General features: G+C 36.4%; 1 protein-coding gene across 1 annotated transcript; it reads left to right on the top strand.

Moving 5' to 3' along the window:
- Window positions 1–656: 656 nt before the first annotated feature.
- On the top strand, window positions 657–17,100 carry mov10a (Mov10 RNA helicase a). Its single transcript, XM_008408935.2, has 23 exons — window positions 657–673; window positions 979–1,135; window positions 1,222–1,327; window positions 1,441–1,727; window positions 8,439–8,680; window positions 8,778–9,024; window positions 9,218–9,349; window positions 9,455–9,617; window positions 10,308–10,459; window positions 10,535–10,705; window positions 11,217–11,364; window positions 12,056–12,217; window positions 12,408–12,511; window positions 13,069–13,166; window positions 13,425–13,523; window positions 13,962–14,049; window positions 14,339–14,456; window positions 15,065–15,256; window positions 15,336–15,407; window positions 15,732–15,857; window positions 15,959–16,047; window positions 16,251–16,366; window positions 16,688–17,100. The coding sequence occupies exons 2-23, from the start codon at window positions 1,014–1,016 to the stop codon at window positions 16,750–16,752; spliced, it is 3,099 nt and encodes a 1,032-aa protein (XP_008407157.1). The 5' UTR covers window positions 657–673; window positions 979–1,013; the 3' UTR covers window positions 16,753–17,100.
- Window positions 17,101–17,178: the final 78 nt, after the last annotated feature.

The following is a 17,178-nucleotide window of genomic DNA, read 5'->3' on the forward strand; positions in this document are numbered from 1 at the left end:
AAAATAACTTCCTCTTGAAATATAAAAGAAAATAAACTAATAATTAATGCCTTTTGTGTGTTTAGAGGTAATTCCTGAAGAAAAATATTTCAAAACAACAATGTAAAATATGAGTGTAATGAAATTAATTTAAAAGAAAAATAAAAAAATAATTTCAACGTTCACAAAAGTTCCATGAACTGCTTTGCATGGTTGCAGGCTTGTAAAATATGGAGTTAGATTTGTTTCACAATTATTCAATCAAAAAAAAATTACACTCAACCAAAAAAAAGAGATTCAATCAAAAAAAAGATACACTCAACCAAAAAAAAGAGATTCAATCAAAAAAAAAAAAAAACTTTAAAAATGTTTAAAAATATTTTTATGATTAAATAGTTTTTATGACTTTTTTTTTTGTTTGAGAAGATTTTTTTTTTGATTGAATCTCTTTTTTTTGGTTGAGTGTAATTTTTTTTTGATTGAATAATTGTGAAACAAATCTAACTCCATAGTAAAAGTTTCAATTTAACAAATGATCATAAACGCCCGGAATTATTTGAAAAAAAATATATGAACGAGATTAAGTATGTCCAAAGTGCACGCCGTTATAGACACGTCACAATCACCGGAGGGAGTGTCGACATTATTTTCTCTAAAACAGAGCAGTTTGTGAAAAATACCCGGAGGACAACGGGTATGTAACGATGAGATTATTATATAAAATAAAAAATATGTAAAACTCTGCCCTAAAATGATTTGCTTTGATGAAATATATGATTGTGCCATGGACTGTTTTCGTTTTTTCTGGTGTAGAATTTTCACACAGTCTCTTGAAGGGGAGTGTCAGGACTTTTGCGCACGCTACACAAAATAGTAGATCTACAGACATATTGATACGAATATTCGTGTTAAAAACAAGTTTGACATCTGTTATAGCCGAAAGTACTGTCTCCTCAAAGTTAGCTTAACCCTGGTCAGCTGTTGAACTTCCTCTATCAGGGAGGGTGAGGCAGAGGCCTGCCGTGAACGCCGACATGCCGAAGCTCATAGAGTCACTGCAATCTGGTCTGCTCTTCATTGAATTTCTGGGAAACCGATTATCCGGTAATAGCAAAGATGAGCTTCGAAACATCTATAATAAGGAATTTAGGCTCAGGTAAGCTTCAAACTATCTGTATTTGTCACATATCGTTATACAGCCGTGGGTGTTTGGTTATTTCATGCTGCACCCACTATTCACAGAAATGGAGTAAAACATCCAAACTTTTCCACTGTTCTCTTTGCTCTACGGACGTTCAACCAAGTCGACATAGTAAAGAGAAAAATCTACAGAAATGGCCATTCTGAGGTAAGTTTCGATCAAAAGACACTTCACTTTCTTTAGAGACAAGTCTGGACATGTTTTTGTATTTGTTACCAAAACAAAACAACAACAACAAAGTTAGGGTGTCCTCTGACCAGGCGAAGATAACGGGGCCTCACCAAACAAACCGACATGCAGCTCAGAAAAGTACAACAAAAGAATCACCTGGTCGCTTTACAACAAAAACAGACCCTGGGGTGACCCCAAAGAAGAAGCAAGCCTCTGACCAGCAGAAAATAGTCGGGCCTCACCGGACAAACGTACAAGGTACACAGAAAAGTACAGCAAAAGAGTCACCTGGTTGTTCTACGACAAAAACTGAGCCTGGAATGACCCCAAAGAAGAAGCAGGCTTCAGATATCCTTCAAAAGATGAAGACAAACAGGTATGTTGAAGTTTGCAGGCAGACTTGTGTTCCACCTATATGTTCAACTAGCCTCTGAAAACAACTTGAATTGTTTTTAATTAGTTTATACCTAAAACTGGGGATGAGTAACTTGACTAGATAAACCAATGAACAACTATGTAGATTTCTCAAAATTTGTAAATTGTAAATTAAATTTAATGAATGAATTCACACTATTTAAGATGTAAAGAACAGTCTTGTTGTTTTAAAATTAACTTAAAATTTTATTTTAATTTAAAAGGAAACTCAAATGCTGGCCTGTCAAACAGTAAAGCAACAACTATCCCAACCGCTGCCAGCGTTGTATCATTAATGTTTATTCATTTTTACAGATGGTATGAAATAAAAATGTAAAGTCAGCATTCATTGAGGTTAGTTTCAAAGTACATACTCTTTCCTTGCAGAATATCTGATTTTTAAGCTGACACTATTGTCAATTGGTTAACCAATAGTTTGCTTTTTGCAGGACTACATATTTCCAAACAGCTAAGTTCATTATTCTGATGGAAAAGTGAGTCAGTAATGTGCAGCAACACTTGGGGGAGGGGCAGTACTGCATTATTCTCCTTTAAACACCAGATGAAAATTCACTCGGCACATGCTCTTTAATAATTACCCTATCAGGAACAAGGGTAATTATTGTTCCTGATATTTATGAAACTTGTGTTCATAAATATCTCGTTTGCATTTGCATGTTGTTGTTGTTTTTTTTTTTTTTTGAAGGACTCTTGCAAGGAAAAAACTCCCAAATGCAACAACCATAAAGGAAGATTTGTAAAAGGTCTTCCATTACATCCATTTTTTTTCTTTCGCATTAGGGAACAGTAAATTGGATGGATAAAGAAGAATAAGATGTTTGCATAAATATGATTAACATATAAGGGGGGAATTACAGAAAAATATAAGAGGAGGACAGAGAGCAGTTGACGCCCTGATCCACTGCATGCCTTATCTGAAGCTCCTTTATCTCTCTCCTGGCTTTATCTTGCTTCCTCCCAAATCCTCTGATATTTCTTGTGCCAGGCGAGTCCCTCTTAGAGGCCTCTGTTTGAGCTGTGTGAAGCTGACACCCCACCCACGTCAAAAAAATCCAACTAATAATCTGAATGGTTAGTGCTCCGTTTGTGCCGTTAAAATTTTCTTTTGTGCAGTTTTGGTTTCTGAGATATTAAAATACATTTTTTAGGTCATCCAGAATTCACCAAAGGGACTATAAGTCGTGGCATAATCAATACAGTTAGAGTAAGATTCACCCTAATTGGGTGAATGTGATCGGCTGAATCTTGAACTCTGAAAGCGCCAAATAAAGTAAAATCAGATTTAGTAATTTGTATAATATAATCTTTGTGTGACATTGTGGTCCACACTACATACCAGTTGGTGGCGGCGACGTAACAGTGGTAAAGCAAAATGGGGGTGCCTGGTGATGTCATCGGCCAAAATTATAACTTTTAATATCTCAAAAACGAAAGCTGCAGAAACGAAAATTTTAACGGCACAAACCTGCACAAACAGAGCACTAACGAAGTAGCCCACTTTGGTTTGTTTTGGAGCAAGATGGGGGGACTGTGATGTCATCGGCCAAAATTATAACTTTTAATATCTCAGAAACCAAAACTGCACAAACGAAAATTTTAACGGCACAAACCTGCACTAACCATTCAGATTATTAGCTGGATTTTTTTTGACGTGGGTGGGGTGTCGGCTTCACACAGCTCTCTGTTTGCTGTGAACTAGCCAGCTGTATCTGTTTCTGAAGGACACCTCCAGTCTCCAGAAAGACGATAAGCCCTAATCAAAGCAATTTTGTCTCTCGAAATGTATCCTTCCCTTCCAGCCAATGTCAGAATTCTGCTCCTGAAACTTCCTTGTTGTGACGACAGACACTTAAAATTCAAACGCTCTTATTTGATCATCCAGTACAAGCTCCAACAAGACTTGGCTTGAAAAGAGGGCATTCAATAGTTGGCTAACGCCCATTATCTTCATAACTTTTATAATGCTTCCTACACAATGATAAGTTGATAGCCTAGGTCTAAAAAAAAATGTTGTTCAATTTCTTTTTCATTCGAGTTGAATATCACTGATAATTACACACAATGTATATTTTAAAAGTAATTCATAATTGGTCCAGAAACGATTAAGCTCTCTTATCTTCAGCTGCAGTAGACATAAACGCATTATAAAATTGTTATGCAAGTACTTGTTTACATGTTATTTTTAAAACTTCCTATTTAAATCATACCCTTCTTAAAGTAAAGTTATTCAATATGGTTATTGCAGTATCAAGTCAGAAACGAGTTGGAGCAATGAGGAGTTACAGTAGAAAGTGGGTCCATTTCATACTTTGTCCACCAGAGGGCGCTAACATGATACAGTAAAAGCGACTGATTTGTGAGCGTCTTGGTAATCTTGCTAAATAAGTAACGTTGCAAACAGCAGAAAGTTGAGTAAGAAAATCCAACATGTGTGTTCAGTTTTTAAAAAACATGAAGTTCACTTTATGAAGTCAAACTTGCTCTCTCCTAGACTTTGGGTTCAAAAATGGAAGAATAGACTGAAATATTTTGACAAGAAAAGATTCACAATATTTAGCTGTCCAATAATGATAAGAAAGAGAGCAACAACGTCATTGTGAGGAAATTATAACATATTATCAAATCTTACCAGCCACGTTTATATTCTCTGTGTGTTTCAGTGCAACCAGCTTCTTGCTAGTTTGAATTAAGTGCAAGGTAGATTTCATCACAAACTATAAAATGTTGTTTGATGATGGTGTTTTCCAGAGTAAAATATTTAAAATGAGACAAAAAAAATCAAAACAGTAATGGTAAAGAGAACTAAAATAAAAATACAAGAAAGCTTATAATATAGATGGTGGCTAATATGAAGGCTACTTTATGTTGAAATGAACACTCCTGGAAGCACCAACCAGCAAAATGGTAAACTTCATCTTGGGGGTGGGGGGGGGAGTCGGGGAGTCTTAAAAACTTGGTTTTTAAGACTCCCTGACTTCAGTCCCCGACTGAGGTTCTTTCTCATGTTTTGTTAAAAAACAAAACATGAGAGATGCTAAAATTAGATTTTGTCTTTGCATACCTTCTGAAGATACACTTCTATTATCTACACAGCTCATTTATGTATTTTTTTTTTATTTGATTCAAGATGAGATTCATCCTTATTAGGGGGGGAAATTTTCACATCTGATCTATCTGCATTCCTGTTCACTTCTTGTAACCAGCTTTTAGTGAACTGTATGGAGGTAAAAAAATAAATAAAAAAATGGTGCCTTTGGAAAAAGTCACCAGTTGTAAAAACTGATTTTAACCAGTGCAATCTTTATTCTCTGAGCACATACCAAGCACTTTGCAGACATGCATGCTCATCATCAATGAAATGACAGATAATAGTATGCTATATCGAAAAAAACAAATTTTAAATGCCTGTAGATATTTGTCAGCCCCTGTAGGCATTCTTGACATCCTTATAATTGCACGTTTATCGGAATTGTATGTATTGAAGTTAAAATTTTACCAGTAGCACATGGTAAATTGTTGTTGTGATCATGTTTTAGTAAAAGTAAAGGTGGATGTTGCCTGGATTATTTGTCCCTTATTGGAATGAATCAGTTATAACTGGTTCTTCCTGTGTTGTCACCATTCTCTAAATACAGTTTTTGTCATATTTATATTGTTGAATTTATATTCAGTCTGGTAAAGCTGAAAGTCCTTTAAGTAGGTGTAGCTTGAATACAAGATCTCAATATCTCATATAGAGAATTATAAATAAAATGCATTAGCGTTGTTTCTGATGCAGCACACTACAGGAGAAGGTTTAAGAACAGAACATGTTCTTTCAAAGGATTTCATTATATTAGCATATCTAACGATCCTCTTTCAGCATGAACCCTGGAATGACCTCTCACCTTCCGAGAGGCAGTGAATTGTAAAACTCCCAAACAGGCTCTCCTGTCATAAAGCCACACAACTGGGATGGCCATACTTCTAAGGAAGTTGAAGACTGAAACCTCTTTATAACTCTGATTTGAAACTATGCAGATCTAGAATACCATCTAAGGGCTACTCTCTTGCGGTCATAATTCATGATAAAGTCCAGAAGAAACAAAGATAAAAACCCCAGGTGCACGAACTGTTGATGAACTCTAGTTGAGCCTCGGTGTAATGGAATCATAGCTCCATCTGAAGGATGGCAGACGGTATTGTAATGGACTCAATAACTTATTTCAGAAATCAGTAAGTTTTAATGCTGAACTGTTGTCTACCTGTAGTTTGGTGAACAAAAAAAGTGTCCTGAACTTCCTTCATGTCAGCTGATTTAATCACTTGAATATAGAGTGTGGTTTATGAGTGAGTCTCTTTGCCTTTCAGAAACGCAGGAGGCAAAATCTGTGTCTCGGTAACCTCTAACATAAATGATGGCTTGTTTGTCGCTTGACAAAACTAACAAGCTGACCTGAAGAAAAGAAAAATCACTGTGAAGATTGTTACATGTTTTAATTAAGAAAAATACAAAAGTCACGTTTAATGTGAAGGAGGGACTGTAAAGAGAGAGTGTAAATATGCATCACAAGGCTCGCTTTATTGGCTCAAAGTGGGGGTTAACTGTGAACTGATTGGTTAGGAAATTACAGCTACTTGCAAAGACGAGGAGTTATCCAGTTTAAAACTAAAGGAGTCCATAGTTGTTTTTCTGGCCCTGGAAGATCCTTACTGGACAATTCATCTGGCATATTTGCACCGAGGCCATTGCGTCTGCGACGGGGTGGGGCGAATGCTTCTTTACAGCAAATCCAGTTGAACATCAAAATGTAAGGTTGATCTATCTTGGCTAGATTGTGTTGGATGACTGTTGTGTGTTTGATATCAGTAGGGTCTGAATTAAGTCTGCCTCCATATTTGAATAACATAACCTTTAGTGTAAAACTTGTTAAAGGTAATCCCTCTCTTATCTCCTCCTACTCATTAAGGACATTACTTTCTGCATATTTCTAAACTTCACCGTCATTGTCAGTGTAGTTATTTTGTAAACATAAACATCAGCCTAACTGTGGGCAATCACATGTTGGTCCTTCTGTTATAACTCTAGATGTAACTCACTCCCTGAGATGTATATGCAGAGATGACCATTGAGCCTAAAGAGTTTAACTTTGAATAAAATTAAACCAAGTAAGTTAAATTAAAGTGATTAAAGGATTCTGGTAAAGTCCTCCGCTGCTACCCGGAGCAGATGGCTCTGACCAACACAAAAGGTAAAATACTCCCTTTTGGGTAAAGGTTTGAGTGTCTTATTCATGAGTGTTGACAGGGTGGAGCAAATAAGGCGTTTCCGGTTTTTGTCCACTCTAACGGTGTTAATTCATCGCATTGTGCTGAAAGAGCTGAGATGAAAGGGGATTGTGTTGTTTTGGTGAACCATTTACAATCCAGCCGTCACCTACGGTCACAATACAATAATCCCCAAACTGAGAGGAGGCTGTTGATGGAAGCCAGGATTATGTGCTAAAGATGCTTTAAAGCAATAAACACCCTGCAATCAAAGCAGTGTTGATCAGATGTTTATATTAAAATTGAATTTAATCGAACTGTACGCTTAATCATAATAATGCAAAGTGAGTTCCATGAATTAGAATGATTTATATTTATTTATTTAATCAAGTTCTTTATAGTATCACTCCCTCCAGAAATGGTCTTGTTTTACAATAATGAAAGGCAACACACCTCCTGCATCTAACATTATGTACAAAGTGGAGTAAATGACTAGAAAAGCATAAACAACAAGGTAGATTATTTATGCTGGATCTCAAGGAGGAAATTAAGTCCAGTTTTATTGATGCTTACACAGAACCTGTTTACTGTTCCAACGAGGACAAAAAACTGTTATGAACTCACATTAGCAAGAGAATTCTGAAGGATAATGGTGAAATGTTTCAAATGACATCTTGATAAGTTTTGAGTTTATTCTTCCATTCACTACTTCTTATATTCACTCTGGAGATCTCAGTCTTTGTTACAATTTAAACAAACCAGTTACAGCTGCTACTCCATAACACATAATCTGGACTAAGTCACAGATTAAAGACAAACTGTTAATTTTGGTATTTGCATTCATGAATGTGTACACGTATATCCATGAAAAACATCTTGTATATCTAAGCTTGTTGCAATAAATCAATTAATCCCATAATAACTTAAAATGAGCTTGATCATTTTGTTTAGAGACTTCATAACTAATTTCATTTATAGTTTTGGTTGCATATGACTTTTATTTCCATTTTGTACATTTAAAGTATTTTCAGGTCCAGCAATAACTGTTCTTAACAAAATTAAAGTTTGATTTTGAGAGGTCAAATATGCATTATTGCACCATTATTATTGCTTGGAAATGGTCTAAAAACATTATGTATTGCAATAATTTCAGGGTCAATTTATGGTCCAGCAAAACGGATCATGACAGATCTATGCATATCTGTCATGGAGAGGAAGCAGCATTCTTTACAAGAAGTGGGTTTGTTGGGGGAAAAAAATTGTTGGGAATCTGTGTCGATTACAGTCCAAAAATGTGGAGTAGTATTGTAATTACAACTTCTTTATTTTCATGCTTGTCTTGTTTCTTAAAGTGATTTTAGTGGGAAAAAAAATATACATGAACTTCTTGTGTGGTTCATAACAGGAAGGAGATGATGGCTGACAAGGAAGGAATACAAATCACATCAGTCCCAAAAGGAAGTGACGGAGTTGTTCATCATACCGTGGCTTTCGAAATGCAACCATTTGTTATAAAGTTCAGCATTTTAAACAATGGTGCAAACATGGTTTACTTCACCAAGTACACGGTTCTAGACAGAGTTCGCTGTTATAACTTGAAGGATAAAAGGAAAGTGACCAAAGCCAACCCACTGCCCCTCTGCCCAGGTAGAAAAACTAACACTTATCCGTCCCATTAAAGCATAAAAACACACGCAAACCAAAAGTGATGGCTAAATCCCTGGTTTGGTTTTCCTCTCCACAGGTGAAAGTTATGACGTCGTCCTTTCCTACTTCCTTAACGAGTGCGGATATTTCCCTGCCACGGTCTACTTTGAGTTCCAGTTTGAACTGCCAAAGCCAGTGACCTTCTGCATCGTCAGGGAGATAAAAGCGGTGGTCCAAACCTGTTTGGGTGCCGAGCTGGGACCTGTGGCTCCGTATAAACCGTTTCCGAAGGTCAAACCAAAACGACCGATTAAAGAGGTGGTTGAGGGAATTCCACCTGCAGGGTAAGTTATCCTGCATAATGTGCTCTTTAATTTAATTGATTAACTCAACAGTTTTTTTTATGTCTTCAAATATTCATACTCATTTTATTTTGAAGAATAGTTTTTAGAACTGCTTTGTGTACATAAAAACAGAACCACAACTCTCTTTCTCATCTGTCCTTGTTGTGAATTATCTTGATTTTCTCTGTTTCAGTTCTTTCCAAACACCGACAGTGAAGTTAGGAGACTATAAGTGCCCTAGCTACCTGAGGGTCCTGGCCTGTCAAAACATGGATGACTCCGAGGACCTTCTTCCACCTGCCAGGCAGCAGCTTTCACAAGTGAAGTGAGAGTTTAGCCTAATTCATCACAATTTTTTTCTTTTTTTTTTGTGTCAGAAGTACTTTTTTTAAAAAAATAAAATTATGCCTTTACTTGCATCTCTTTCCAGGAAGCTCCTTGAGTCTGCTTTAGACATGAAGAACTACTCCCTTCGGTTTCACCTGCTGCTTCACTTGGAAGAGATACAGATGGAAGTAGACATCAAGAACTACAATCTCTACAATCAGACCATGACCAAAGATCCAGGCAACAGAAAACTCCTCGTACTGAAAGTAAAAACATTTGAATTGAGAACTAATTTCCACTCTTCTTTGATTTTAGAGTAAACACAGCGATTCCCGTAATTCCCTAATGATGACCCAAGACAGATTTTTGATCACATATGCTGTTTCTGTGATTTACTTTTTTAAATCACAGAAAAGAATAGAGCAGAATTTTAGCAATGACATGATTTTCAGAGTATACATGATTTCAACATCTAAAAGGGGACATGAAGTCTTGAAAATTACAAAAATTATGGAATTTGATTAAATAGTTTTTTAGTTCTACACAAGAATGAAAAACTAATCATGCAAAATGTTAAAAATATAGGGCTTTTATACTTTGATTTATGTTCACATCTCAAATTTTTGACCCATGCTTTGGGCCTACATCAGGGATTTAAGCTATAATGGGTGATTTTAAACTTTATGACAAATGGACAAATGGTTTTTGAAAGCCAAGGTACGATGAAGATTTTCATAATTTCTAACTGTTCTGAATTGTGAAATTTGTCCAAATTGCCCCAAAAGCTTTGAAATGGAAGTTTACTGCTTTGGCAAATCAGAAAGTAGCTTCAACGTCTTGTGATTTGTGGACCATACAGACAGAAACAATTAAGTACTGTAAATGTTCAGTGCAAAATTTTAGTCTTGAAAAATTTTGTTTTGCTAAATGGAAATTGTGTCTAATTTATCAAATAGGTTCCTGGCGTTGCTGAAAACCGTCCTTCCGTTCTCCGAGGAGATTGTCTGAGTGTGAGAAAATCAGGAAATGCAATGTCATCGATGACGGTTTACAGAGGATATGTTCACAGAGTAGAGCTGGACAGAGTGAAGCTGGGCTTTGCTAATAGGTAAGAACTGCAGGGAAGACGGTTCACCACTTTGAAAAACCTACTAATGTCCTCCGTTCTCTTTTCTTATTTCAGATTGTTAGACACTTTTATCGCCAACATGAAGTTTGATGTGGAGTTTACATTCAACAGATTGACCTTAAAGCTGCAGCATCGAGCTGTGGATTTGGCAGTGAAACATAATCTTAAGGAAGTGCTGTTTCCCTCTGAAACGGCTGCGAAAAAAGTTTCTGTCGCTAAGCTAAGGTCTGTATTTGGTAAAACCATAAAGTAGAAATTTGTAGAAAAAAGCCTTGTGGCCATATTGTTGCTGGGTGGGACGTATGAGTTTTATTACAAAAGAAACTATTATCCACACATGAAAAATCAAAAGGCTTCGCACACAGGATACATTTGAGTTCAAGAAGGTTGAAATGGAAACTCATAGCTTCTGATTAATTGGGCTAATATTTATTTCACCACTTTGGATATTAATGAAGAAATTAAATGTAATTCCCTTCTGGTCAATTGATACTTTATTTTGGAAGAGGAAACGACAACAAAGGCAAAAAAATCATTGTAGCATTGTTGAAAAATAACATACCCGTTCATAATTGAGTATTGATTCCCGATACTCAGTTTTAAGCTCTGTCCAGAACTGAGTATTGGGAACCAAAACTCTAAAGTGAACATTATGCAGATGTTTCTAAATGTTAGTGTACAAAGTTTTTTTTTTTTTTTGGCTTTACTCAACTCTTTTCATGCCTTCACTCTGCAGCATGTTAAACCGTCGCATAGAAAACAACCCAGAGCAACGTAAGGCGGTCCAACACATCATCGCTGCCTCTTCAAAGCCAGCTCCCTATATCGTCTTTGGGCCACCAGGAACCGGAAAGACAATCACCATGGTAGAAGCCATAAATCAGGTATAATGTCACCAAGGTGCGCTTTGTGGTTTTGTCTGAAGATGGACTCTTGCAGGGTTCCTACACTGTCTACAAATGTCCTTTTACGTTTAAGTATTTCCCCGCTCCATCTGTCTGTCAGCCTTGAGTCTGTGGTGTAAGCGGTTTAAATATTAACAAATGACCACTTTCATAAAAATCTGCCATAAACTATATGTAACTGAACCCTGAATCACTGTCTTCTTTTGCAGTGAGTGCCGACTTTATAACTCAATGAAGTCTAAAGCTAGACAGATGAAAGTGTTATCAGTCACACATGGCTTTGAAAAAGGCACCATGGTTATGTTTTCTCTAAACTGTTAACTAAAGAAAATTGTTTAGAAGTAATTTATGAGTGACCTAACATGATGATTTCATGCATTTTCTTTCCTGTGTTGCAAATGAAGGATGTCTTTTGAAGCTGGTTTCTGCTTGGTAATCGGGTAGGAATTACAGTATCAGACTCATAAGTCCAATGCCTGCGGAGGATTGACTTTATTAATTTGATTTTTTGAGATGTCTGATTAAGCACTTTCTAAATTTATTTTTATGCTTCTTTTTAGTAATTGGGGGCCCTATGAGGTTACTTTATTTACTTTTTCTGACATGTTTCACTAGCTTAGGAAAATAACGAATGGTATTTTAGGATCTGTTAAAGTGTTTTGTTTTGCAGGTCATCAAGGCAGACCCATCAGCACGCATCCTTGCTTGTGCACCTTCAAACAGCGCATGTGACCTGCTTTGTGAGAGACTGAAACCACACATGTCCACCTTTGAGCTGTACCGCATGTACGCCAGTAGCCGAGACCCGAACAGCGTCCCCAAAGACCTGCGGGTAAGCATCAGGTGCTAACCTCCCATGTTAGTTTGAGCCGGCTGAATAAAAGTGTGACCTTGCAGGAATGGTCAGATGTTTGCTATGTTTTTTTTTGTTTTGTTTTGTTTTTTTATAAAAATGTCTGGTCAGAATTCTTCCTATTTAAAATTAAAAATCTCCCCCTTCACTTTATTTTTTTTTCTTTTAGAAATACTGCAACTGGGATGAGAAACAAGATTGCTTTGTGTTTCCAGAGAAGGAAATCCTGATGCAATACAAAGTTATGGTGACAACTCTGTTCACCGCAGGCAGGTAGGTGTTATTTTAACACTGCCACACCTGGCGATGTGTGATCCAGTAATGTCTGTACATCTGTAAATACTTGCATCATCAAATTTCCTGTCAGTCACAGCAACAATATCGGTGGTAAAGCAGTACGTCCAATATTTACTTAGCTTAATTACGCAGCACTTTGTGTGCAACAAAGAGGAGTGGAGCTGCTGCCAGCGTCACAGTGAGAGATTGCACCAGACCTTTATCTCTAAAGCGCTTTTGTGACTCTGTGTTGACTTTGTGAAGTCAAACAAACAATTTTTATTTTCTTTGCATCTCTCATATCAAATTTGCTCAGCCCGAAGTTTTGTCACAAAAATATTTGTTTGTGGTTTTGCTGCTGTGTGTGTAGTTGCATATTAACTAATATCTGATTTCCCAGGATTGATTTTAATACTGGATGTGAATATTTGGGCTTTACTTTTTCTATTTTAAGCTAAGTAAGGCTGGCTGCATTATTTTCCGGTCTGAATTGTTTATATTAAGTTTACATGTGAAGCAATGTTCGTATCAAATAATGTTTTGATCATTTTTAGGTTTGTGACTGGAGGAGTTCCCGTTGGCCATTTTTCTTATGTGTTTGTGGATGAAGCTGGTCAAGCAGAGGAGCCACAGTGCATTATTGCAGTTGCAGGTAATTACTGTAAAAATAATTAATTAAGCCTTATTGACCGTATTGCCACTGTTTAAATGCTTCTACCAAAAGTTGAAAGAAAACGGTTTGCATATTTTTTTAGAAATCTAACAGAATGCCTTTTTCTCCTTTTTTTTTTCTTATTATGGCATATATAGAACACTTCTAAATGGCATGTAATTGTGTAAGAGCAATACAGTGCTACAGCTGTGTTGAAATAAATGCATCTTGTTCCTGATTGGTTGGTTTGTTTCGTAGGTTTGCTTTGTCCTGAGAAGGGCCAGCTGGTACTTGCAGGAGATCCCAAACAGCTGGGACCAATCATTCGATCCCCATATGCAATACAGCATGGGCTTGGTAAGTTCAATGTAAACCCTTCCTCTCCTCTTTGCACACTAGTCTTTTGTTTGAAGACTTATTGTCACATAAATTACTCCAGATCATTTTTCCACACATTTAACTCTGTAACATGGACAATTTGGTCAACATATAAGCCAGACTGTCATGTATTTCCTTTAATATATATATATATATATATATATATATATATATATAATTTAATTCCGTTTATTTGCATTAAGCAATTCAAGATGAATATCATCTCAAACTGCATTACAGAAAGAAAAAAAAACAACAATTTATATGCAAAATTAGTCCATTCATGTCCAATTCAGTCCTATATATGTCAGTGTTGTGATGCTTTAATGGTCTTATTAGTTTCATAGTATCAAGAGGATGTTACTGCCATAAATGAACCAGATATTGTGTTTTTAAAAATGTGTGACTTCTCTCCAGGACTTTCTCTGTTGGAGAGGCTGATGAATCGTAAACCTTACCAAGATCTTGACTCTCGTTTTGTCACAAAACTGCTGCAGAACTACAGGTACATGACTCGGTGCAAACTTGGATAACTGTATAATCCCATTTGCAGCTTTCCAATCCATACAGTCACCTCACATACAATTTATTTGTCATGTTTTTGTATCTACTTTAATTTATATTTCGTACTGGCTTATATGTTTTTTTCTACTTTCAGTAACGGTGAGTAATGTAAAATTTATGTGTGCCCAAACAGCAACAAGAAACAATGTAAATAGAAAAATGCATGTTTGGGATTTGGAGTTGCCTTTCTTCCTGTTTTGTTCACTTAAAGCTCTTTGCTCATCCCTTAGATCTCACGCTGCCATCCTGAAGATCCCCAACGAGGAATTCTACAACAATGAACTGCAGGTTTTTGCATCACAAGAGGAGCGTGAAACCTACTGCAGCTGGGAAGCCCTTCCCCAAAAGGTGTGGACTTGTTTGAGTGTGTCTTGTATTTCTGGTGCTTGTGATTCTCTGCAGAAATAGAGATAGTTTTCATTCATCATAGTGGTTGAATGAAAAATGTTAACATGACAATATAATTAAATAAAAAAAATATATTAACAGTCTGTGTAAATCTTTGGGATGTTTAATTTTGCTGAATTAAACTAGATGGTTTTAACATTTCTTTAGTAGTACTCTTTTATAACTAAGCTTTTAAAGTATTTCCCTTGTAGGTGTGATATTTAAGAATTTTTGTAGTAAACATAAAAATGCTTAAATCTCATGGATAATTTAACTTAGTACTATAAGATTTACTAAAACAAAAACATGCTTTTGCCACCAGCAGAGCAAGTTTTCATTGTCAGTCATTTATGCAAATAAATGACTGACAATGAATTGTTTTTGGTTGCATTTTTATAAACTTTGAATTGGTGCTGTTTTTATTCCGAACCCAGCTTGTTTGTATTTTAAAGTTCCCCAACCACTTGTTGCTCATAGTTCACATTGAAACACAAAGATCAAGTATGTGCAAGAGTTTCAGATACATTTGGTTTTGTTCATTTTTCTTTTGCCTTTACTCTTCATAACAGGATTTTCCAGTGATCTTCCACGGAGTGCTGGGGAAAGACGAGCGAGAGGGAAACAGTCCGTCTTTCTTCAATGTATCCGAGATTGAGACGCTGGTCGCGTATCTCAACAGGCTGGAACAAACACAAGGAAAGAAGGGTCTTCCCAAGCTGTCGGCCAAAGACATCGGGATCATCAGCCCCTACAGGAAACAAGTGATGCTGCGCAGTGGTAACTTTAACTGTGAGATGAGAGGACGTTTGAGCTAACATCAGTAACATCCTCCACTAACAGGTTGAGAAAATCCAAAAGGCGCTGAAGTCCCTCAAAACACTCAGTCACTGGAATGATCCCAAAGAACTCAAGGTTAGGAATCCATTGCTCTGACTTCTTCTGACAAAAACATTGAGGGCAAGTTTTGAGTTGATTTTCCGAAGATGATTTGGTAACCGCCGAAACATTCAGGCATATTGCTTTCTATTGTCTAGTACTTATAATGAGATACCAAATAAACTGGTATTTCCTTCAGTTCTATAGAGAATCATATTGTTGCCCCTTCCTCACCTTTTGCTGGTCAGATGACTGAAACAATCAAGCTACTATTGGCAAAAAAAACGAGCAGAAGGCCTGACTTGGCTCGTTTTATTAAATACTAAATCTGACGGTTATCTCTGTTCTATTTGGGTTCAGGTGGGATCTGTGGAAGAGTTTCAGGGACAAGAGAGGAACATCATCATCATCTCCACGGTGCGAAGCAGCCTGAGCTACGTTAAAATGGACACAGACTTCAACATTGGATTCCTCTCAAATGAGAAGGTTTGTCTCATTCTTTCTTTATTATATCATTTAAAATACAACCATGTGCATCTTTTTGCGCAAAACAATCAAAATCCCAACTCTGTATTTATTTTCTTTAGAGGTTTAACGTGGCGTTGACGAGAGCCAAGTCTCTACTCATAGTCATAGGGAATCCAGTGATCCTCAGGAAGGATCCTCTATGGAAGAAGTAAGTCACAGAGAGGTTTTCAGCTACCAGTGTTGATGTCAATATAGTGAGACCGGTCCTCCTTCATTCTAGAGAGAGTGAGTGGGGAATGAAGAGATGTGTGTATTTAACATTTTCTATAAACCCTGTAACTTAAATATGAGCCTAGCTAATCACAGGTCAGGCTTCTGATGAGATTATGGCTTTACTGTTTTTCCTCATAGGTTCATAAATTACTGTGTGGACATGAATGGCTACGTAGGGATTGACTTCAAGAACGTTGAAGAGGAAGATCTCTTTGAGGCAAAAATGAAAGGCCTGAAAATCACTGACTCTGAAGGTTTGTGCAGTTTTTTTTTTTGTTTTTTTACTTCTAGAGTAGTCTTTAAGTATTTCATCTTAAGTATTTTTCTTTTGTTCTATCTTTAGTATTTTGCATCTTGCCAGAGCCATTGTTGCTGATGACACAAGTTTAAACCTCTAATACAATTTTTAGTTCAAATTAAATAAGAAAATGTAGAAAATGTAACATTTTTGTAGATATATTTTCAGATGTTATGATTGTTGTATAATTAACTATTCATTCCACATGTTGATCAATTAAATCGGTTAATCTACTTCCTGTTAGCAGAAAGCTAAATTAGTGCTGTTGTGTTTGTAGATCCCGTTGGAGAGATGAGTGCCCTCCAGCTGCATGTGGATCCTGGATGGAAGAGTGAAATTTAGAGTTGTGATTATGCACAAACATCTTAAAAGATGCCGCACAGAGAAGCACAAGCAATCTTTTCTCTTTCCTCCTCTCTTTCTACATCTACTGCATAAATGTTTTTAAGTGTATATCTTAAAAAATTGTTAGGAAAATTAGCAAAAAAGTTTTCACACCTCTGATTCTTCATTTTTTTTAAAAGTGCTCCTTGAAAAAATATATAATATACGGCTACACTGAAGATGGAAATATGGATTCACTGGAATGTTTTCACTTTTTCTTACTAATGCTCAATTGCTGAGCATTACTCTTATACTTTGTATTTTCTGATAAAAGGGCTAACCTAATAAAGTTTACATTTTACTAATGCTGCGACTTGTCTATTTTTTTACACTCAGTTTCACACTGCTGAAGAAAAGATGACCTCAGTTATCCATTTAATAGAA

Source organism: Poecilia reticulata, linkage group LG5 (genome assembly GCF_000633615.1).
Source record: "Poecilia reticulata strain Guanapo linkage group LG5, Guppy_female_1.0+MT, whole genome shotgun sequence".
In the NCBI taxonomy this organism is placed as follows: domain Eukaryota; kingdom Metazoa; phylum Chordata; class Actinopteri; order Cyprinodontiformes; family Poeciliidae; genus Poecilia; species Poecilia reticulata.